Source organism: Andrographis paniculata, unplaced genomic scaffold (genome assembly GCF_009805555.1).
Source record: "Andrographis paniculata isolate CXL003 unplaced genomic scaffold, ASM980555v1 Contig46END, whole genome shotgun sequence".
NCBI classification, from domain to species: domain Eukaryota; kingdom Viridiplantae; phylum Streptophyta; class Magnoliopsida; order Lamiales; family Acanthaceae; genus Andrographis; species Andrographis paniculata.
This window is the reverse complement of record NW_026137580.1, coordinates 3559364-3584043: the sequence shown is the minus strand read 5'-3', so window position 1 is coordinate 3584043 and position 24680 is coordinate 3559364. Positions and strand designations below refer to the sequence as shown.

The 24680-nt window shown below is 39.8% G+C and overlaps 1 protein-coding gene across 1 annotated transcript; it reads left to right on the top strand.

Moving 5' to 3' along the window:
- The first annotated feature begins 3689 nt into the window (after positions 1-3689).
- Positions 3690-24249, top strand: LOC127252681 (mitochondrial import inner membrane translocase subunit TIM14-1-like). The gene is made up of 3 exons (XM_051276962.1): positions 3690-3908; positions 22591-22769; positions 23843-24249. Exons 1-3 carry the CDS (start codon positions 3906-3908, stop codon positions 23997-23999), a joined length of 339 nt encoding a protein of 112 aa, XP_051132919.1. The 5' UTR covers positions 3690-3905; the 3' UTR covers positions 24000-24249.
- The last annotated feature ends 431 nt before the right edge of the window (positions 24250-24680 follow it).

The window sequence follows — 24680 nt, the reverse complement described above, 5'->3', positions numbered from 1 at the left end:
CACCAAATTAATAATTTACCGGGTTTATGCACATTGGAGGCCCGCACTTACTAAATACATTTAAGCCCAATAAATTTATAGATCACTTAATATAGGCTTAATTTGACTGATAGCTCAAATAGTTACATTTAACCCACTAATGGATTTTTAATCCAACATAACATACTTGATTTGATACAATAATGAGTACAATTCTTTAAAAATAATGAAAATACTTAAATCGCAATAGAAAATATTTTTGAAGAATATTGGTCTCGACCAACTAAAATTTACGTAAGACAAAATATATTTATTTCAAACACCTTATAAAAGTACTGATTGCTTAACAATAAAGTATTAAAAATAATTTGAAAAGTACTAACTTTATTTTAAAAAGTATGTTTTTTTCTCATACGAAAAATACAAACGCCTAAAATGCCCTTTCGAGTTGATGTAATTTACCATTTTTATAGTATGTCTTTCGACACAGTTCTTGTAATTTTATTTGCGTGTATTTTTTATGTGTATTTTTTATATAAGCTTACAAATTTTTATTCATCTATTAGGGTTTATAGTACACAAAATATAATAATCAAGTTAACACTAATATTTTTTAAGTAAAACTATGTGTGATGATCAATTTTGAAATTATCGTTCGACAATAAATCATTTGATTCGATACAATGCTGATAAATTTTTTTAAAAAATAAAGACAATACTTAAATCATAATGTAATATTTATAAAAAAATATTTGTTTCGACCGACTAACGTTTGTATAAGACAAAAAATAGGTATATCAAATATTCTATAGAAATTAAATAACAAATAGGAAGTAATTAGAGATGAGCAATGAGTAGTTAGAATATAATTGTATATAGGGACTGAATGAGAAAGTATATTGAAAAAATAGATAAATAAATATCGCACATGCAAAATTATTTAAAAATAGAAAAAATTATAAAATCTACATTAAATTTATCAATATTATTCAAGAAACACGATAAATAAATAAATAAATATTGTACATATAAATTTGTTATAAATATGTGTTGTAAAATTTTGGTCAATGAAATTTTTATGGAGACCGTTATTGGATCCAAACATAAACACAAACACACATATATTTTGTGGTCCAATAAAACCTGGCCCTAACCCATAATCCGTAACCCAACCCTTTGATCCGGTTCTATGACCCATTGACCCGCATCTATTTTTTAGACTTGTTGTGGACCGTTTGATCAAAGGTTTTAAGAGGTTTTTGAGAAAGAGCTTTTTGAAAAGCTTTTAGCTTATTAAACAAATTTTAGCTGTTTGACCAGTCAGAAAACTAATTTACGTGTTTGCTAAATTAGCTTTTTGAAAGAGCTTTTTGGACAAAAAAAACTAATTTCTAAAAAGCTAATATACCCAGCGTTTTGAAAAAACTTTTTCACTTTAATTTTGTTTATCTCTTATTTACCCTTGAAAATTAATTAAATATTTTATACATATAAATATATTTTTATTACAATATTTATTAATTATTTATTAATATATTTAATTTATTAAATTATAATTTTATTTTTGTAAATTTAAAATAATAATTATTATTAATTATTACTAATAAATTATTTTATTTTTAAAATATATAAATTTATTAAAATTATATCAAATATAAAAAACAAATATTATTAATTTATTTATATATTTTTTATTATATAAATTTTATATTAAAAGTTAATAAGCAATAATTAACCTAACAAAAATATATATATACGAAAGATTTATTATTTTATGTTTTACACGATTTCAATAAAAAATTATTAATTTTTTTTAATAAAAATATTTTTCTCAAATCTAATATATAAAAATAAATATATTATAACATTTATATAATTTTCAATAATTAATAATAAAAATTATCATAAATTTTCAATTGAAATGAACAAAATTAAATATTTTAAAATATAACATATCAATCTCCATACTTATCATTACGTATAAACAACTAATGTCAAATTGTTGTTTTACCAAACACTTTAATACAAACAATTAATTGAATCAGCTAGTCAAACCAGCTAACTGAATCAGCTAACCGCTAACAGCTAATTGAATCAACTAACAGCTAAAAGCTATCAACTAATTGTCAAACGCACCGTTAACCCTGATCGATGATCTTTCATAACATACATATATATACAAGTAGAGAGAGGGAGCCGCCTAACACTCTCACTCCCACACTCTCTCTCTAGACTCTCTCTACACATTTTTTTCTCTGGGCGATTACAGATTCTTCTCCGGCGACTTCCGACGAGCTTCTTTCTTCTATTTTTTGTGGAGATTAGAGGTACTTTCAGTTCCCTTTGTCTCGGTTCGAACTGCAAGGGGTTCGACATCGAGTTTAGCCTTCGGTTTGTGTGGGTTCTTTCTCTTTGGCCGCTTTTCTACCGTTGCTTTGTTTTTCCTTATATGTGGGGATTGTTTTTGGTCTAGGTTGAGGGTCTCGGGCAGTTTGGTTGTGTATGTCGCGTTGTATGTGTGTTCGTGTCGATTTTGTGTTTTGGTGGGTGATTTGGGGGCTGAGTCTAAAACCAAATCATAGTTCAAACTTTGTTTATTATTTTCGTTGATTTTTCTTTTAATAAAATCTAGTTAGTTTCAGCGTTTATTACATTACAATATGTATAAAGTTTTTTTTAATATTTTATAAAACTAACAATAAATTATCCAACAAATATAAAATTATATTTTAGATTAAAAAAATAAACAAAAGAAAAAAGAGAGAGAGGAAGAAAATTATTATAAATTATACATTCATTTGAGATTAAAATGGATTTTTATAGGTTTAAATAAATTGTTTATGAATTTATATAGATTTTATAGTATTGTAAAATAATTTTTTATTAATTTATATAAATTTTATTGGAAACACATTTGTAAATAAAAAATATTTAAATAATTAAATAAAAATATAAAAATGTAATATAGTTAAACAAAAATATTAAATTATTCATTATTTTTTATGTTCATTCTCCTATCTTCATTTCTATCATCATTATATATTATATATAATTAATGATTTATAATTATTATAGCATAATGCTATTTTCACATATTAATATTTTTAATTTTATTACAATATATTAATTTATTTTAATTGATTAGAATTTTAGCATAATTTTATTATGTATATATATTATTACTTTAATTTATTTCAAATCTTCTCATATATTTTTCAATTAAATTTATTTAGATATTTTTTATGCAAAAAATAAAAATTAATTTAAAATTTCAATTAAAAAATATATATTTTAAAAAAATTGCTAATAATTTACTATTATGTTTTAATTTTTAAAATTATTATTATTTTGTTAAGATATCATAATTATTATTATCATAATATTTATCACTTACAATAATAATATATTTTAAAAATACATCAAAAATTTTGCTTTATCATTTTCTTTTAAAATTCAATAAAATTTAGAGTTTTTAAAATTTATAAATTATTAAATTAAACAAAATTTTAAAAGAATAATACACTCCCACTCCAACTTTTTAAAATCGAATAGAATTCTACAAAATTTTAATTGAATACAAAAACAACAAAAAATAAAATGTATTGAAAAATAAAAAAATTTAAAAAGTTCTTACTCCTTACTTAAAAAAAAAAAAAAAAAAAAAAAAGCCCCTATTATGATGTTAGGGTGTCCGTTTATTCGAGTTTAATCAAAGAGCGCTCCTCGTCACGAATCAAACTACAAATCGGTCACGACCAAAACCCTGATTCTTGTTCCACATCACATCTACTCTACACTAGAGAACAGGAGAGCAGAGAGATCGAATTTGAGGTTTCTGTATTGATTGAGAAGGATTCAGACCCCCTCCCCTCATCGTGAATGTTGAATTAACTTTTCTGGCAGCTCCGAAGCCGGATTAAACTGAAATGGTGAGTGCCGCAGTTGCCGCTCTTCGTAAAACAGCATCCTCTGTGGGGCGCTACGCAAAATTGCTTACATTTAGGTTCCTTATGAATATGTATATGCGGTGAAATATTAGACAATTTGTTTACTCAGAAAAATGCGATTACTGTGCAGTTTCGCCGGTGTTTAATCTTCAATTTTGTTGGTTTTTCCTCTGCCTATTGCAGAATTTTCGAGTTTCTCTATAACTACTTTTTCTTGATGAGTTATATGATCCTGACGATCACATTTAGTGGATTATATGGATTCCTGTCTACAGTTGAGAACTCTCTCTGGGTAAGAGAAGAAATAGGTCTGGCACGCATGCCTGTTTAAAATTTTGTAGACTTATTAGTTGTTCCATATGAACTTAATTGTTTTTTCTCAACGAGAAGTTGGTTGGGGACCCCTCCCATAATCCTTAGGGGGGGTTCATGAAATGGAAATGTCCTTCCAGTCAAGTGGATGGTGGTGATTTGTGGTTCTATTTCAAATTTGATTCTGTTTGTGGAGCAGCTTGTTTTCTGCGTATTTTCATATTTGAAATTACCAACATATAATCTGCTTTCTTGAAATCACAGGGTTGAATTGTGCCACTGTTAACTCTGGTCAAGGAGTGGTTTTCATTTTCAAAGAATTTAGGCATTATATGTTTGCTTGTTTGATGTTTCTTTCTCCTAAACCTTTCTGTTTGTATGCTCTATCATTATTCACTGGACTGTAGGGTTCTTTGAAAGTAAATATGGATATGAATAGCATGTTATATTTGTATTGAGAACCAACTGCAAACTTCCATATGGGAAACCCTTGCTCCCTATTTAGAGTTATATTTGCCAATTTAGGATTGATTCTGCATTCCTGTAGGTTCTGTGATGACTGCTTTCATATTGGATCATCACTCATCAAGCTGTTAAATAGTGGTATTTTGCTTTTGTTAGAATTTGTGGGAAAATTATGAAATTATATTGTGTAAAAAATAAGAGTTTACAAAATACATATAGTAGTGGACTCGAACCTAAACTTACAAAATAATATCAAGGAAATATCTAAATCTAACATAATAATATCAAAGAAATATCTAAATTTAATATCCCCTCAAACTCAAAATGGGGCAGTACAAACCAAATTGAGTTTGTCCGAGAGTAATCGGAATCGGAAACGACCTGGAAGAAGAAACTTGGTAAAGATATCTGTTGTCTGATCTGCAGAGGATATAGGAACGAGATGAACTCCCCCATTGACAACATGTTGTCGAATGAAGTGTCGATCAAACTCAGCATGCTTGGTGCGCTCGTGGAAGGTATCATTATGGACAATCTTCATAGCACTCTGACTATTGTAGTGAAGAGCCGTAGAAGGTGGCTGAGGAGCACCAAGATCAGTGAGTAGTCGACGAAGCCATAAAAGTTATGAAGTAGAGTCAGCAAGAGCACAATACTCTGACTCGACACTCGTGCGAGAAACCAAATTTTGCTTCTTGCTACGCCAAGAGATGAGAGAATCACTCGGAAAGAAGCAGAAACCAGTGGTTGAACGACGATTGGTGGGATCACCAGCCCATTTAGCATCAGAGTAACCGCTGAGAGTCAAAGATAAGTGAGAGGAGAAGTGTAAGCCAGGTAGAAAATTACCTTTCACATAACGAAGAATACGTAAGACGATAGAGTGGTGAGAGGTCCTTGGAGCGGCCATGAAATGACTTATATTATGGACTGCATGAGCGATATCTGGTCGAGTGAAAATCAAATAGATTAAGCTCCCAACAAATTCACGATAGAGGGTAGGGTCATAAAGAAGAAAACCATCTTGAGGAGTAAGTCGAACGTCGTAGGCAAGTGGTGTAAAGGCTACCTGACAGTCTGTGAGACCAGCTCGAGCAAGAAGATCGGAGACATACTTAGCCTGAGACAGAAAGAAACCATCGGGAGAATAAGAGACTTCAAGCCCCAAGAAGTAACGAGGGGACCCAAACTCTTCTTCTTAAACTGCTGGCTAAGATATGCCCGTAGATCAGAAATACCAGACGCATCATCTCCCGTGATGATCATATCATCAACATAAATTAAGAGTATAACTATCCCAGATGAAAAATGATAAAATAATAAGCCAGAGTCGTAAGCGCACGTGGTAAAATCAAACTCCAATTGTACAACACTAATGTAGCATACCAAGCCCAAAGGGCCTGCTTCAACCCATATAAAGCATGACGTAAACGAAAAATCTTTCTTCAGAAAGTGTACCATGTAAGAATGCATTCTTGACATTTAACTGAAGAATGGACCACTGATGAACAACAACAACGGCAAGAAGACAATGAATAGTAGTAAGACGAGCAACGGGAGCAAAAGTCTCCTCATAGTCAACTCTATACTCCTGGGAATAACCTTTGGCCACCAGACGAGCCTTGTAGCGCTCAATAGAACCATCAGAATTAGTCTTGATTTTGAAAACCCACTTGCACTCAATAGATGTCTTGCCGAAAGGCAAATCCATTAAATCTCAAGTGTGAGTCTTTGCCAGAGCCTCCAATTCCTTAGTCATAGCTTATTGCCATAAATAAGCACTCGCCTCACGAAATGACCTAGACTTATGATGAGATAATATGGTAGAGTAACAATGATAATCACGCAAGTGAACAAGAGGGTCACTTACTCGATATGATCGACGAGGTTTAACAGGTCCAGAGACTGCAGACGGATCAACATCAGGAGATAAGGTCGGAGGTGGATCAGAAACCTCAATGGGAGGTGGATCAGAAGGTCTCAACTGGAACAGGATCCGAAGACGGTGATGGAGCTGTATTATTAGGATCAGGAAATAAGGGAGAACATGCCGACAGAAAGGAAGGTGAACCATAAATAGATGGGAGATGAAATTTAGACAGGGTGGAAAACATACACTCTCCCAAAAGGTAACATAACGAAATATACGCAACCGTCTAGAAACCAGATCCCAAAGCCTATAACTTTTATGCTCTACTTCATAACCAAGAAGACAACATTAACGCGCACGAGGTCCAATTTAGAACGTTCATGCGGAGGGATAATGGCAAAACCGACACAACCAAAGGGAAGAAGGGTACTATAATCGGGTGGCTGACTATATAGAGGCTCGAAAGGGGTGCTATTATGGAGGACAGATGATTGAATACGATTTATGGTATAGACAGCAGTGATGGTGGCTTCCCCCAGAACCTATCAGGACCAGAGGCCGACAAAAAGGACGCACAAACAGTATCTAGAATTTGACGATGTTTGCCCTCAGCCAGACCATTCTGTTGAGAGGTGTACGGACAAGAACCCTGAATCAATGTACCTTGAGCAAATACAAAACTTAATAAGGTAGAATCTCTATACTCAATACTATTATTAGTACGTAGGGTCTGTATGAGACAGAAAAATTGAGTTCAAATCATTTGAGCAAATTCAATGTATGTTTAAGGTAAGTCTGAACAGTGTTTCAAAAAATATATCCATGTAAAACGGGAATAATCATCTATGTAAATGACATAATAACGACACTCACTTATCGAGGGAACATGGAAAGGATCCCAAATATCATAATGAATTAAGGAAAACGGTTTACTTGCGACTGACATATTTTTTGAAAAAGATAAGGTTGTTTGTTTTCCCAAATGACATTGTAAGCAATTAAATGACTCAAAACGAGTAGAATCCAAATAATCTTTACTAATGAGAGACTGAATTTTAGAGAAAGATGCATATCCAAGACGAATGTACCATTGAAGACTAGGGGAAATAAAAGTAGTAAGAGGGATATGAGTAGTAGCAACAAAGAATTATTGGGAGGAATTTTTAAAGATTATATCTCAAATAGTTGACTCACTTTTCGGTCTATCCGAAGAATTTGACCCGTACGTGGATCCTGAACCTGTACACCAGAAGAAGAAAAAGAAACAATAAGTCCTAGCTGAACTAGTTGGTCAATTGATAAAAGATTTAAAGTCAATTGAGGAATACAATTGTTATGTATGAAATTTAGAATTAGGTTAAAAAGCCCAAGGTAAAAGAAAAATGGGCCTGACATTAGAGTTGGTTGAACTGGTTCAAGGAAAATAGGTTTATTTCTAAGGACGGAAAGACCTCAGGTCGGAAGGTCTTCAGGTCGGTAGGTCCTCAAGACGGAAAGTCCTCAGGACGGAAGGACCTCAGGTCGGTAGGTCCTCAGGACGGAAAGACCTCAGGTCGGAAGGTCTTCAGGTCGGGAGGTCCTCAAGACGGAAAGTCCTCAGGACGGAAGGACCTTAGGTCGGTAGGTCCTCAAGACGGAAAGACCTCAGTTCGGAAGGTCTTCAGGTCGGGAGGTCCTCAAGACGGAAGGTCATCAGGACGGGAAGTCCGCAGGTCGGGAGGCCCTCAGGACGGGAAGTCCGCAGGTCGGGAGGCCCTCAAGACGGGAGGTCATCAGGACGGGAAGTCCGCAGGTCGGGAGGCCCTCAGGACGGGAAGTCCGCAGGTCGGGAGGCCCTCAAGACGGAAAGTCATCAGGACGGGAAGTCCGCAGGTCGGGAGGCCCTCAGGACGGGAAGTCCGCAGGTCGGGAAGTTCTCAGGTCGGGACTCTGCGGCAGGGCCAACAAATCGGATGGTTTGTTAGTCGGGATGTCTGTAGCTAATCCAAACAAGTCAGATGGTTTGCAAGTCGGGAGGATTGGCAGCTGGACCAATACGGTCGTAGATTGGCGGTCGGGCCTAAAGGGCGGAAGGTATGTGGTCGGCTCAAAGAGTGAAATATAGGGATAATTTTGGTCTGCTGAGGACACGTGTCAGCATGAGAAGGGTTGGACGACGGTTGGGAAGGAGACGTTGTAACCGTTCGGGTGACGGTTTTCAGTACGGTTTCCCAGAGAATATTTAAAGGTTTGGATAATCATTTGGCAGGGTGTCTTCAATCAACTTCAACAAAGCAAAGTCAGATTTGGGGATCACCACTTTAAATTTCAGTCTTTTATTTTCCAGTTTATTTTCTGTACCATACAGTGTTTAGAGATTCCTAATCTCAGGCACTAATTAATCAAGTTTAAGGATATTTTCTATATCTTTGAATTTTACTTTATTTTTGTTGAAAAATTACATCAACAAATTGGCGACCACAGTGGGAGCAAGACACAATTGCTCATTCTAATTCCGGCGATAATTTCATACGTCTTAGATCCGGCCGAATCATCGGAAGGGTCCATATGGCAGGTTCACAACCTCAATCATCTTCGGCACCGGCGGGAGAATCCGTTCCACCACCTATTGTGCCAAATGCCGGGGAAAACCCACAACCACCAAATGATTGGAGGTCTTATGTTCAACAAATGAACAACCAGCAAACTTTGGTTATGCAGAATATGTTGCGTGAGCAACAAACGAGCATGTTGCGTGAACAACAAAATCTAATACAGAACATGTTGGATCAAGCACTGTCAAGGGTTAGTCTTCAACCCACTCAAACTCCACCAGGAGTATCACCATCCAGACTACAGACAAATTTCGCAGGGCCATCATTCGTGGATAGTGCGTTTCCAAGTGCCACAAATCCCAACCGAACGGATAGGGGAAAATCTCCTCTGACGTTTCCCAACACTGTTCCGCTGGGACCAAGGGTGTCCAGTCCGCAGCCGAACAATACAAGGGAGGACAGGCCTGGAGGATATATACATGATCCTATTCATATTCATGTGCAGGATCCTTTCCATGTTCCTGATCAGCAACGCTTTCATGTAGATCCTGATGAGATTGCACATATATTAAGGGATCAGTTTGGGCTAACTCCTCAGATGACTAACCGCCCTGCATATCAGAGACCTTTCCCAGAAAGGATCATTAATGAACATCCCCTCCCAAGGAATTATCGACCACCCGATTTTCATGCATTCTCAGGGGAGGACGGATCTTCCACTATAGAACATGTTGGTCGGTTCACAGCACAATTAGGAGAAGTTGGCAATAACCCTTTTTATAAGTTGCAGCTGTTTGGTTTATCTCTTACTAGAACAGCGTTTTCGTGGTTTGCAAGTCTGCCTCCTGGACAAATTCAGACATGGGAAGGACTGGAGATGGCATTTCATGCCAGATTCTTCAATCCTTTACCAAGTGTGTCTTTAACTGATTTACTAGAATTGAGACAGTATCCAGAAGAATCTGCTTCACAGTTTATAGAAAGGGTGCGATTGATGAAGGGGCGATGTCCTACAGTAATCAGTGAGAAAGAGATGACCAATTTAGTGGTCCGGAATATGCATACTCGCTTAAGAAAGGCACTCACTGCCCTGGACGTTGAGGATTTGGCAAGTCTTGCATCTAAGGTTGGACGTTTAGAGTCTTTGTTCAGAGAGGAAGATCAGAATAACAGGCGTAATAGAGGCCAACATATGGCGAGTATGGGAACAGAAACATGTGACTTTGATTTTAATCAGTCAGAAGAGATGGCAGCCGAAATCTTTTCTGGAAAACCTTATGTATGCCCCAAATTGAAGCCAGTACCAGGATCGGAAGGAAAGGAGCAACCGACGTTTGATAGTTCAAAAGCTGATGAAATCTTTGATATCTTGCTGACTGATGGGCAGATCCGTATTCCAAAGTGGCAAAGACTGGCCACTAAAGAAGAAATCAAAGGGAGACCATACTGCAAGTGGCATAATTCTTTCACACACAATACAAGTCAGTGTACTCATTTCAGGAAGGAAATTCAAAAAGCCATCAAGACAGGTCGGCTCAAATACATCACTCTAGGTGTAGACCAGCAACCGTTTCCGAAAGTAACAACGACAATGGTTGACATCCAACCAAGTTCGGAAACAGGGAAAAGTTCGGCCAATGATGGACAAACAGGGGAACGAACTCAGGCAAGCCCCGGAACAAAAAAAGAAAGTCAGCCAAACAGTGGCCGACCGGAAGAACGACTCAAAGTTGTTGAAAGGCCAGTCGCTGAAAAATGGGACTGTCCAGACGGTTCTTTTAATGTGGAGGTGAAAGAAAAGGTTTTAGTGCGTGACCACCCGACCAGAAAAACAGGTTCAGTCGGGAACAATTGGGCTCGAAATAAAAAGCCTTTACCCGTTGATATAGATCCTCGTTTCCCAGGTATGAATCGTACACAGATTCGCAATGCCAAACGCAGGTATGCTGCAAAGTATGGGAAACGAGTTCCTTCAGCAAAACAACTAACCGACGAACAAAAAGCAGCCGACCACTTGGCAGGAGATCAGTCCATTAGAGTCTTTACAGAACAAACGACCAACGAGCAGGGAGCAGCCATTCAATCTCCAAAAAGTCGGTCCAGTCGGGTCTGTTCAGGAAAGCAACCGAACGACGGATTAGGCGCTTCCGACTATACCAAAGGAAGTTCGTCGGGACAGGGGAAAGGTAAAGGAATGGCAGATGAAATAATTAGAGGTTTTAGATGCCAACATTGTGAACGGATCAACATCAATCCATCTCCTGAGGAATTCCGTATAGAATCTTTGACGGTTCAATCTCGGGATAAGACAAAGGAAGAAGTTGTAACTACAGAGGAAAGTTCAAGATCTGTTAAATCTCGTCTGGGGCCACGAATCCCTTGTCGAATGACAGAGATTAATCACATGAGAGATGAACCGATGTGGGCGAGTCTAGTAGATGATACTATGGACGAACCTTTATGGGCATTCTTGGCAGATGATGAATTAGAGGAAACAGAGTGGGCAAAGACTTCAGATTCCGAGCCTCAGTCGGAAACACCTTCGATAGTGTTTCCTCCTATTCCAGAGGGTGCGATCTCCCATTTGAAACCTCTGTATGTTAATGCTCACATTTGCGGGAAACCAATCACAAAGGTTTTTGTGGATAATGGGGCAGTCTTTAATGTTATGCCATTGAAGACTCTCAAGAAGCTAGGGAAAGGAATTCATGATCTGTCTCCTGTGGAATTCGAAATGACAAGCTTTACGGGGCAGCCGACCAAGCCTAAAGGTATGATGGTTGCCACAATTGAAGTCGGACCAAAAAAGATCTCCACTGTTTTCTTTATTGTGGACGCAGATACTACATATTCTCTCTTACTGGGAAGAGACTGGATTCATGCTTCTCAATGTGTACCATCAACACTGCACCAGCAGTTAATGTTCTGGGAAGGAAATCAGGTCTTCAAAATGGAAGCAAATGACAACCCATTCGATGTATCAGAACAAGTTGAAGAGTCAGTGTTTTATTCCAGTCATTTGGCTCCGATGTCTCAATTGTATATGGCCAGGGAATACCCAAACAAGGGTTATAAAGTCACTGGCCAGAACTCGATGTTCTATTGAAAGAACACCTTTATTGTATGGCTCATGATAAAGCCACACCCATTCCCATATAATTTGTTTGTTATGGATGATACAAGTTTAGAAGTATGTAGTTCTCTTATTAATAAGTTCTATTTAAAGCAGTTATTACATAAAGCAGAAAATAGTAAAGAGATTCTGGATGTTCACCTCCAAGAAGATGAACAATTTCGTTGGCCTGATTTATTAGAAAAAACAGAACCAACAACTTCATCACAAGACCCATTATTGGAGTTTAATTTAGGAACCGAATTGGTTCCAAAAGTGATCAGGTTAAGTGGTTATTTGTCTAAAGAGCAACAAACAATGATGCTCGAAGTTATTAGAAACAACATTGATTGTTTAGCATGGGATTATTCAGAGATGCCTGGTTTGACAAGAAGTCTAATAGAGCATCGATTGCCTATCAAGGAAGGTTGTAAACCTTACAAACAACCTCCAAGGCGAATGAGCCCGGATCTGATGCCTCAAATCAAGGAAGAAATCCAAAAACTTCTCAAAGTGGGTTTCATTCAGCCTTGCCGTTATGCGGAGTGGCTGGCTAACATTGTGCCAGTGGTCAAGAAAAATGGTAAGATAAGGATATGCATCGATTTCAGGGATTTGAATCTAGCTACCCCTAAGGACGAATATGTGATGCCTATGGCCGACATGTTGATAGATGCAGCAGCAGGGCATAAAGTCCTTAGTCTGATGGATGGTTATGCAGGTTATAACCAAATATTTCTGGCAGAAGAAGACATTCCTAAGACAGCATTCAGGTGCCCAGGGGCTTTAGGTATTTATGAATGGACAGTCATGCCATTCGGGTTAAAGAATGCAGGGGCAACTTACCAAAGAGCCATGAATTCAATCTTTCATGATTTAATTGGCAAATCTATGGAAGTTTATATTGATGATGTTATTGTTAAATCCTCCAGTTTTAACGAACATTTGAAAAATCTTGAAGAGGCATTCGAAAGAATGAAGAAGTACAAGTTGAAGATGAATCCAACCAAGTGTGCTTTTGGAATATCAGCCGGGAGCTTTTTAGGATTTTTAGTTCATGAGAGAGGAATTGAAATTGATGCCAATAAGGCTAAAGCCATTCTTGATAGTCGGCCACCCAAGACGGTTAAAGAAATCCAAAGTCTTTTGGGTAAGGTGAACTATTTGAGGCGTTTCATTTCTAATGCTGCTGGCAAGGTCAGACCCATTACTAAATTGTTGAAAGCTGGAAAAAATGCCTTTGAATGGGGTCCCGATCAACAGACGGCTTTAGATGCTATCAAGCAGGCATTGGTTCACCCTCCAGTCTTGATGCCTCCTAAACAAGGTCGGCCGCTTAAACTTTATTTGGCAAATACATATGAAGTGGTTAGCTGTTTATTGGCACAGGATGGTGATGACGGGAAGGAAAGGGCAATCTACTATCTCAGTAAAACCCTTACAGGGCCAGAACTGAATTACACTATGCCAGAAAAAATGTGTTATTCATTGGTCTTCGCTTGCACTAAACTCGAGCATTATTTGCTGCCCAGAAGAATTGAGGTCATATCAAAGGTGGATCTCATCAAATTGATTTTACAGAGGCCTACTATGAAGGGCAGACTCATGAAGTGGGCCATCAAATTGGTTCCTTTTGATCTTCAACATTCCCCTTTGAGGGCAATCAAGGGACAAGCAGTAGCCGACTTCTTAGCAGAATTCTCACAAGTCGGGTATTCTCTTTGTGATAGTGTCCGACCACTTAGTTGTTCATCATATCTGAATAATCTACAGGTCGGATGTGTGCCTTATATAAGTACCAGAACATGGTTGATGTTCTTTGATGGTTCTACCTCTGGAAACAAATCAGGGGCAGGGGTCTTTTTGCAAGGACCTGACGGTCAAAAGATCAACTTACAACTACGATTGGAAGCCATGACCCATAATTCGGCAGAATATGAAGCTTTAATTTTGGGTTTGGAGGCTTTAATAGCCAGGAAGGTCCAGTCTGTAATCATAAGGGGGGATTCTCAATTAGTAATCAACCAGGTAAACAATCAATATGTTTGCAATTACCCTCATCTTCGCAGATACAGGGACATTGTGGGTCGGTTACTGACAAAAATCTCAGAAGTAATAATTGAGTTCATTCCGAGGAAAGAAAACCAACGTGCTGATGAGTTGGCTCAGAGGGCCTGTAAAGGAATTCTGGAGGATATGTGGTCGGAGGTCAAGTCGGGCATAGAAGGAAAGACAGACCCAATATGTGATCGAATGGTCGGGCAGGAGACTGTCGGACAGGAGCCCGACTGCGAAGTTAGGGTCGGGCAGGAGACTGTCGGACAGAAGCCCGACTGCGAAGTTATTGTCGGACAGGAGCCCGACTGCGTAGTTACTGTCGGACAGGAGCCCGACTGCGAAGTTACGGTCGGGCAGGAGATTGTCGGACAGGAGCCCGACTGCGAAGTTATGGTCGGGCAGGAGACTGTCGGACAGGAGCCCGACTGCGAAGTTATTGTCGGACAGGAGCCCGACTGCGTAGTTACTGTCGGACAGGAGCCCGATGGCGTAGTTACTGTCGGACAGGAGCCCGACGGCGTGGTTATAGTCGGACACAAAGATACCAGCGAAACAGTGCCCGATTGGAGAACAGAGCTTATCATGTATTTACAGAATCCAGGTGCGAGTGTTTCGATTGCGACACGATTGAAGGCTTTACGTTTTCAATTGATAAATGGAATTTTGTATAAGAGATCATTTGAAGGTTTACTTTTGAAATGTTTGGGGTCTAAAGAAGCTCTAGAGGTAATGACAGAAGTACATGGTGGGATATGTGGAGCTCATCGGGCAGGTCTGAATATGAGATGGGCCATTCATCGTTTGGGTTTTTTCTGGCCAAAGATTTTTGAAGATTGCATACAATTTGCCAAAGGCTGTCAGGAATGTCAGAGACATGGAAATTTAAACCATTTGCCAGTAACCGAATTGCAATTCTTGGCAAAACCATGGCCTTTTAAATCATGGGCTATGGATATTATTGGTAAAATACATCCTGCTTCATCGAAACATCATTGTTTCATATTGGTCGCGACTGACTACTTTACCAAATGGGTAGAAGCAGTTGCTTTGAAAAATGTGGATCAGAAAGAAGTGATAGACTTCGTTTTGAATCAAATTATTTACAGATATGGTATTCCTCAGTCTATAACAACCGACCAAGGCCTGGTTTTCACAGGGGAAAAGTTCTCTAGTTTCTTGGCAGAATTCGGTGTTCGATTACACCATTCGTCACCTTATTATCCCCAAGCCAATGGACAAGCGGAAGCAGCAAATAAGATTCTTATTGGGATTATAAAGAAGATGGTTGAAGGGAACCCAAGAAAGTGGCATTTGTTATTGTCTCAGGCTTTATGGGCACATAGGAATACCAGAAATACGGCCACAGGGTTCTCACCGTACCAACTCACTTTTGGCCAAGATGCTGTTTTACCAGCCGAAATCCGAGTATCGTCTGGCCGAACAGAATTTACTGATGGTGATCTTACAAAAGAATACCAACAACTTATGTTGCAACAGTTGGAAGATTTGGATGTTAACCGACTCCATGCAATAGGTCAGAGTGTGAAACAGAGTGAAATCAGAGCAAGGAGTTACGGAAAGAAAGTTCTTCACAGGACATTCCAAAAAGGAGACCTAGTCTGGAAGACCATTCTTCCTACATATAAGAAAACTGACCAATTGGGAAAGTGGTCACCGAATTGGGAAGGACCATACATTATTCAAAAAGATATTGGGAATGGCGCTTTCATTATTGTAAATCATGAAGGTAAGAGAGTACATGATTGTATTAATGCTAAATATCTGAAGAGGTATTATCCTGCCTTTTCAGATAACAAAACTGCCTGAAGCAAAATATTATTCAGAACCCATTTGTGGGGTTCGAACCTATTTAAAGGTTCATTTCTGTTAGTCATCATGTATTTGTGAGAAATTTTCTGCCTCTGAATCAGAATTTTCATCCCAGTGAGTGGATATTAGTTCTGGTTCTTCTTCAATAAGATCTTCCAAATCTGGTCGGTACCTCTCCCATTGGCTTTGCATTTCGTCTAAATCTTGATTGGTACGTGCTTGCATGTCTGTTATGGCTTGATATTCACGGTCAACAATGGTACGCAATCTTGAAAAGACTTTTCGTTGATTGGAAAATATATTATCCCAACCAAGATCTGGAAGTATGGTTGCTGCGTGATTTTCAATCATTTCCATGTGATGATGGAGGTCAGGAATGCGGCTAAGGATGTCACGAAGAGGTTCATACCCCTCAATGATTTTTTCCATTAGGCGGATGACGCGATGAATGGTTCTTCTACCTCGTTGGGAGAATCGGAATTTGAAGTCTAGTTGCTTGAGTATATGTAACAAGTCTTCTGCATGGCCTCCAATAGGGTGATTACCTACAAAGAAGGGTTGAAGAACACCTTCCCAGTTGCTTGATGGAACATGAGGTCGGTCATTCGCCATGTTTGTTAACACTTCAAGTGTTTGATTTTCAAAATATGCCTTGGAATGTGTTTCTTAAAATGTGAGAAACAGTGTTCTTTTAAAGAAGGAGTTTGTTTCGGTTCCTACAAAGTTGGAAATTGAAAGGTGATCCTTGTTTTGAGAGAAAAAGGAAAAATATATTACTAAGTCAAATGTTGTTACAGAGGGGGAAGTATTACAAAAGTGCCCCTAGGGCAGTTTTTATATGTGTCCATTTGACTTCATCCCTGGATAGCCTTCTGGTATTAGCAGCCGTCTGATATCTTCTGATGAATTGGGATCGAGCTTGGGTTTTCAGCTCTTGATCCAATTCGGCCTCGTTCTTTGTATACTTCTCAAGCAGACGCTGCTCATTGGTAATTTGCTTATCCAGGATAGACTGTTCTTTCCTTAGCTCCCGCAATTCTGCCTCCTTTTTCTGAATGGATTCATCAACTTGAGCCTTCGTGCTAAGGAGACCGTCCAGCCTTCCAGTAGTCTGCTGAAGGGATTCTCGGGTCTTAGCCAAAGAATTCTCCAGCGTTGTTTGATCGAAGACAGGCTGGGGGGTTTCGGCTGACAGGAGTCCAATAACTAACACTTCAGTCTTGAGCTCCGTAAGTCTTTCCATCAGCCGATGCAGAATGGGGACGGCTGGCGATTCCGTCGGAGTGTAAAAAAGAAGGCCACCAACCGTCTGAATGAGTTTGTCCAATAAGTCGGATCTTAATTCTGAAAGGGGATGGTTAATGGCCTCAGTGAATATAGTTTGGGCCTCCGCTGGAACCGGAACAGTCGATAGGATGGCTAAGTCCGAAGGCCCCTGCAAGTCTTACAGTTTCAATAAGTATTCCAAAGGAGGTGCAAAATTATTCAGATAAGATATGTGTCACCTCTGGGCGAACTGCTGTCAGTGAAGGGGGCAACAATGAGGTCGGTCGAGTAGGGCGAACAGCTGGTATAACAGCAGCCGACTCGTCGGCTGCTGCGAATGGTCGCTGAGGTGCCGACCTGGGTCCCTATGGAAAGTAGTATATAACACAGTTAGTGTTTTTTAGAAAGAAACATTGTGGCATGGATTGGTTTAATCTTACCAAATTCACAGAAGTCTCCGAATCGGACGAAGACACTTCTTCTATTTCTGGAGGTTGGGCTGCCACAGGTGGTTCTTCTGCCTGCCACTCGATTGCTGGAGGGAGCGCCGCTGCTGGCTGGGCGGCTGCAGGTTGGGCAGCTGCGTCTAAAGCCACTGCAGCTGGTATCTCAGGAGCAACTGGGATAGCCGCAGCTGTGGCATTTTCGGTTTCCAGCGCGGCTGCATCCGATTGGACTATTTCGGGATCAGCAGCAGCAGGGATGTCGTCTTGAGGGTCAGCTTCGATAAGGGCAGCTGGTTCTTCCTTCGAAATGGATGAGTCTGATGCCATGTATGGTGGTCGACCCATCTGGGAAGTAGTCCCCTCGCTGTCTGAAGGGACTCCTGCTGCTGATGCGATTGGTGAAGGTGTCTGTAAAAATTATGGAAATGTTGTTGTTGAATACACCAAGGTTTATCATTGGAATCCTAAGTATTGCTGATAAGAGGACTTACTGGTTCTATAGGCAGTGTTGGTAAAGATTGCCTTCTGGTCGGGTGCCTGGCCCGACCGCTCCTCGGTGCAGGAGGAAGAGTTTGCCTCCTTGTCGAGTCCTCCGCCCGACTGCTCATTGGCAAATTGGTCTGGACCAAAGGTACGATTGAATGGTCGGCTGGGGCTGGCGTCGTTTGTGTGGTCGGTGTCACCAAGGTCGGTTCTGGTGAATGAAATAAGTGAAATCAAAGTTAAGATATAGTGAATTGGTTCACGGTTTTCAGAAAAATTACCTATTCGGGGTCGGGTCCTTGCTGACGTCCTAGTAATTCCAAGGTCCGCCGGAGCTTGCTGGTCGGCCCCAGAGGTCGGGGGTGTTTGCAGCTGGGAAGCTTTCCTTTTTCGCATTGGAATGCTAGATCCGATTCCCGGGGCGGCTGTTTGTTGCTGAGTGCTAGTATGTCTAGCCGCCCCTAGAACCAATCCTTGGGGGGGAAGGAGTATGTTCAGCAACCGATCCTCATCAGGGGAAATCAGGGGCCATACAACCGACCACCATTCATTGAATGTATCTACAGTCTCAGGATTGGAGCGGAAAGGAATATAAGAATTGGAAACTATATACGTGGTGAGCTGGGAGATATAAGAAGGGATTGAATTAGGTAGGACTCGTCGGTCAGGACTTTGAAAAATTATATGAGGACAAGCGACGGGTCCAGGGATACCTTGGCAACAGCCGAACTGGCGCGCCATGAATTGAGGTTCATAATTAAAGGTGCAAAAAGTTTTTTGCCCTTTTTTATCAAGTTTTTTGCTGCTAAAAAGAGACCTGGGTTTGAGGGCAACGTCCCAGGCAAAAGGATAGGTGGGATGAGGACAAGGCTCAGGAGTCGGAAGAGGATTTGGTGCCGGAAAGGGCCAAAAATGGTCGGGAGCATAACCCGCATATTTTTTATACATAGAAAATCGAGAGTTACTGCGGGTATCCGTTACAATTGTGGTTATTATTGGATCGGAAGATTGGAGTTTACTGCGTCCTGAGCAGAGTCGGTTGAGGGCTAATCCCAAATGTTTTTCGGATATTGGCATAGTGGGCGGAGATCCTAAGTTGAACGCGTTGGGGAAGTAAAGACGGAACCAAAGTTCTAAAAACCAAAAAGGACCCGATGCGGCAGTGTCTAATTTTCTATTATCATTATCTGTTAAACGAAGGCTAACTCTAGTAAGTCCTTCAAACAGATTGGCTAAAAACAGAGTGCCAAGGGAAAAGAACCGACCAGACGCGATATGAATGGCTAGGTCGAGATGAGAAGGAAGAACGCATTTAGAAGGGGAAACAATGACGTACCTACAAAGCCAAAAAAGGATAAAGGCAGTATGCTCCCGGTCGGTCACGGGGGTCCCTGGAGCCCCTTGCTGATCGGTTGCGAACTTTGTCCAGCCCCATTCCTTCACACCTTGTAAAGACCACCCTGGATGGTCTTCTGATGGCTCCTGCCCATCTAGGGCTCCCATCACAGGGTCTTCACCCACGACTGGGAGATGCGCGATCATTGCCACATCCATAAGAGTTGGACCAAAGGGGCCCGATGGTAAGAGAAAAGTCCCATTTTCCGCATTCCAGAAGGCAGACATGGCTAGGAGCACCTTCTCGTGCAGATTGATCGGCATGGTGGACAATAGTATTGCTTGGTCGATTTTTTGAGATCGCCATTGGGTCTGGAAGTGTTCCGCTACCCGTCGATACCAAGAGCGGTAAGGATCTTTTGGGTCTGTGAGATGGGTTTTGATGCTGTCTCGAATGCGAACTGCTTGGTAGTTAGGGTTGTTGATAGCCAAGGAATTTCGGGATTCCAAAACTTCCCTCATCCGATTTGAGTCTTCAGGAGTGGTGCAATATGGGCGGATCGTCGGAGTTAGTACTTTCGAGGCTGAAAACGGGCCCTCTGGGAGGGTTCCGTCGAAGGGAAGGGCAGGAATGTATCGATTCGCCATGGTTAGAGTGGTTAAATTGTGATTCACAAAGGATCGTATTGCAGAGAAGGAAGTTAATCAGGAGTGTTGCAGTAACTGGTGCAGTTGCTAAGGAAATTTTTCAGAGGATGGTGATTTATGAACTTCCAAACATCGATTGATAAATGGCGTTTGAAAGTCCCTCGGCGGCGGGCAAGTTGTTATGTATGAAATTTAGAATTAGGTTAAAAAGCCCAAGGTAAAAGAAAAATGGGCCTGACATTAGAGTTGGTTGAACTGGTTCAAGGAAAATAGGTTTATTTCTAAGGACGGAAAGACCTCAGGTCGGAAGGTCTTCAGGTCGGTAGGTCCTCAAGACGGAAAGTCCTCAGGACGGAAGGACCTCAGGTCGGTAGGTCCTCAGGACGGAAAGACCTCAGGTCGGAAGGTCTTCAGGTCGGGAGGTCCTCAAGACGGAAAGTCCTCAGGACGGAAGGACCTTAGGTCGGTAGGTCCTCAAGACGGAAAGACCTCAGTTCGGAAGGTCTTCAGGTCGGGAGGTCCTCAAGACGGAAGGTCATCAGGACGGGAAGTCCGCAGGTCGGGAGGCCCTCAGGACGGGAAGTCCGCAGGTCGGGAGGCCCTCAAGACGGGAGGTCATCAGGACGGGAAGTCCGCAGGTCGGGAGGCCCTCAGGACGGGAAGTCCGCAGGTCGGGAGGCCCTCAGGACGGGAAGTCCGCAGGTCGGGAGGCCCTCAAGACGGAAAGTCATCAGGACGGGAAGTCCGCAGGTCGGGAGGCCCTCAGGACGGGAAGTCCGCAGGTCGGGAAGTTCTCAGGTCGGGACTCTGGGGCAGGGCCAACAAATCGGATGGTTTGTTAGTCGGGATGTCTGTAGCTAATCCAAACAAGTCAGATGGTTTGCAAGTCGGGAGGATTGGCAGCTGGACCAATACGGTCGTAGATTGGCGGTCGGGCCTAAAGGGCGGAAGGTATGTGGTCGGCTCAAAGAGTGAAATATAGGGATAATTTTGGTCTGCTGAGGACACGTGTCAGCATGAGAAGGGTTGGACGACGGTTGGGAAGGAGACGTTGTAACCGTTCGGGTGACGGTTTTCAGTACGGTTTCCCAGAGAATATTTAAAGGTTTGGATAATCATTTGGCAGGGTATCTTCAATCAACTTCAACAAAGCAAAGTCAGATTTGGGGATCACCACTTTAAATTTCAGTCTTTTATTTTCCAGTTTATTTTCTGTACCATACAGTGTTTAGAGATTCCTAATCTCAGGCACTAATTAATCAAGTTTAAGGATATTTTCTATATCTTTGAATTTTACTTTATTTTTGTTGAAAAAATTACATCAACAACAATAATTATTAAGAAGGGATATAAATGACAGAGATATAGATCCTGAATATCCTGAACGAGTGATATCCATGCGACTCCCATTAGCAGTGTGTATAGGCAATGAAGAAGACACATGATGCATATCGGTCAAGAGACCAAATATAGGTGTCATATGATGGCAACAACCAGAATCAAAATATCTCGAATTATTTATACCATAAGAGGAATTGGAATAAAAACCAATCACGCATTGCTATAAATCACGAAATCAAATCGAATAATCCAACCGGTAACAGTCGTAACATAAAATCAACTCTGATGAAAAAATTAATCACACCATCATGTAAGGAACCAAAGCAGGAGGCGGTGGCTAAAAAACGACGGCCGGAAGAGGGCAGACGTATCGCCACGCGCGGCCGAAAAATGCGGCAGCGGAAATATTTTCCGCCACGATTTGTGTCGGAGGGCTCCACGCGCCGCCGTTGGCGGAGATATTTCGGTGACGAGGTTGTTGGACGACAACAATTCTGACGGTGTGAGCGATGTCAACCGGAGAGTGGCGATAGACGGCGAACAACGACAGCGGCGCCTAGGGTTTGGTTTTGAAAAATCGGACTCTAATACCATATTAGAATTTGTAGAAAAATTATGAAATTGTATTATGTCAAAAATAAGAGTTTACAATATATATATATATATATATATAGTAGTAGATTCAGGCCTAAATTCACAAAATAATATCAAGGAAATATCTAAATCTACCAGGTTTAATGGTTGATGAAAGGTGATTAAAAAGATGACTATTATTAAAGATGATTTGAGTATGTTCATTGTGAATCGATTTATTGTGTTGGTATAAAATCGCTTCAGCAGAGTTCCATTATCGGTAGCTTGATTATTATATGCTTTGTGGGTGATTTTTATCTCTTTGTTGCTGGATATATTTACTCACTTTTGGTTTGTAGCTCATGTTCTGATGTATTGTTATTTATTACAGGCTTCCCCACTAATCGCGGGACTTACTATTGCTGCTGCTGCACTAGCTGGTAGATATAGCATTCAGGCTTGGCAAGCATTCAAGTCGAGGCCACCTACTGCAAGAATGCGTAAATTCTATGAAGGGGGTTTCCAGCCAAAAATGACAAGGAGGGAGGCAGCACTTATTCTTGGTGTTAGGTGAGTTCCATATTTCTAACCTTTTGAAGGTATATATTTTCATTGACTGTTGTTTTCTAGCATTCCTCAAATTAGCGCAAAATTCCTATCTTCATCAGCTTAGCAATCTTTTGTTGCAGGATGTCTTTATTTGAGCCCTACATGAACAAATTGAAAACCACACAAAGCTGTAGGGTCAAACAATTTTTGTTGTAAAATGCGCTGAAATTCTTGATGCTGTGACTTTCTTCATATGAAATAAATGTAGGATTTAGCCAAATCCAATTGACTTAAGTTCATCCTGGTTCACCTTATATTGCGTAGACATGCTGTTTCAAGGGACCTTGAACATTCTTGAACTCAATTTACTTGAGAGCACTGTATTTTCAGCATCTTCTTGATCTTTCATTGTCTTGTACGCTTTTACTAAAACTTGCAGTGTGTCACATAGATCTAGTTCGATTTTTCCTTTCCATTATGGCGTCGGACGTTTGAATTAGCAAGCATCCGTAGCCAAGCACAGGAATTTTGTGAAAATTCTCTTTGCTTTTTCTATTTCATAAGTCCCTCCCTTTTTCACATGAAAACCAGGTGTTTTGAGGATGCACTTTAACCATAGATGGAAACTGCCTTTGTTGTGGGGATCCTAGTTGCTTCTGCATATATTATCTTTTTCTTTTTATTTTGCATGTTAGTTTTTCCGTTAATGCATATATTATCTTTTTCTTTTTATTTTGCATGTTAGTTTTTCCGTTAATGAGAATCTGATGTCTCAATCCCCCCTATTTGCCTTGCTTTTGCATACATAATGTTGTTTTATTTTTACTTTTAGCCTTTATTCATTAATGGGAACTTGCTTGGTGGCCCAGTTGATTGCGTAATGTGTTAGTGATTGCTTTCTCTTCTCTGCGGTAGTTATGCTTATACAACCTCAATGGGTGCTTGTGCTTGTGATGTCAATACATTGATAGATAGTTGGCATAAAGTGTGGTATCCATCTGTTTTCCATGATCCCCATAAACAACACACACAAACAACATATATGTATGTGCCTCGTTTTGTTAATTTGATGTTGTGAATGCAATTGTGATCAGGGAAAGCACTCCACCTGATAAGATAAGAGAAGCACACAGGAGGGTGATGGTAGCCAACCACCCGGATGCAGGTGGGAGTCACTACCTGGCTTCCAAAATCAATGAAGCTAAAGACATACTGCTTGGAAAGGCCAAGAGCAGCGATTCTGCCTTCTAACCACATTCACCAATGATGGAACCAAACCAAATTTCTTGCTTATCCATAAACAATTATAATCAGCAGCATCATTTGGGGAGGAGGGCAAGGCAATGCCATTCTTCTATTAATTCTACTTGGCACATATACCTACCACTGTAGTGTACATACATATTTGTGGAGAACCACATTTTAGCTGAAATAATGGTGGGTTTTTTTTTTTTTTGTATGTACTGTTTCAATGAGGAAAGGAAAGGACGGGACTGGACAAGATGCTTTCTTTCTTCTTCTTCTTCTTCTTCTTCTCTTTCCTTTTTTTTTTTTTTTTTTTTTTTTTTTTTTTTATAGGTATGTATGGGGTAAATTTCAATTTTTATTTATTTATTTTATCATAAAGATCAAGAAGTTTTTATATATTATAAATAAATAGAGATATTTACAAGAAACGCCTGGTATATTCGGGATATAAAAAACGATCAAAGGTGACATGGCACCTGGATCATGGTTTGCCGTCGCAGATCGGCATTCATCGTTCCAGATAGGTCGCGGCTGTCAAATATTGGTCAAAAATTTAAATATAAAATTTTATATTTTTAAATTATAATTGATAATAAGTAATTAAAATAATTAAATAAAATTAATTTTATAAAATTAAAAATTAAATAATTAAATTCAGTTATAATTTGAATTATTCTTAATTTT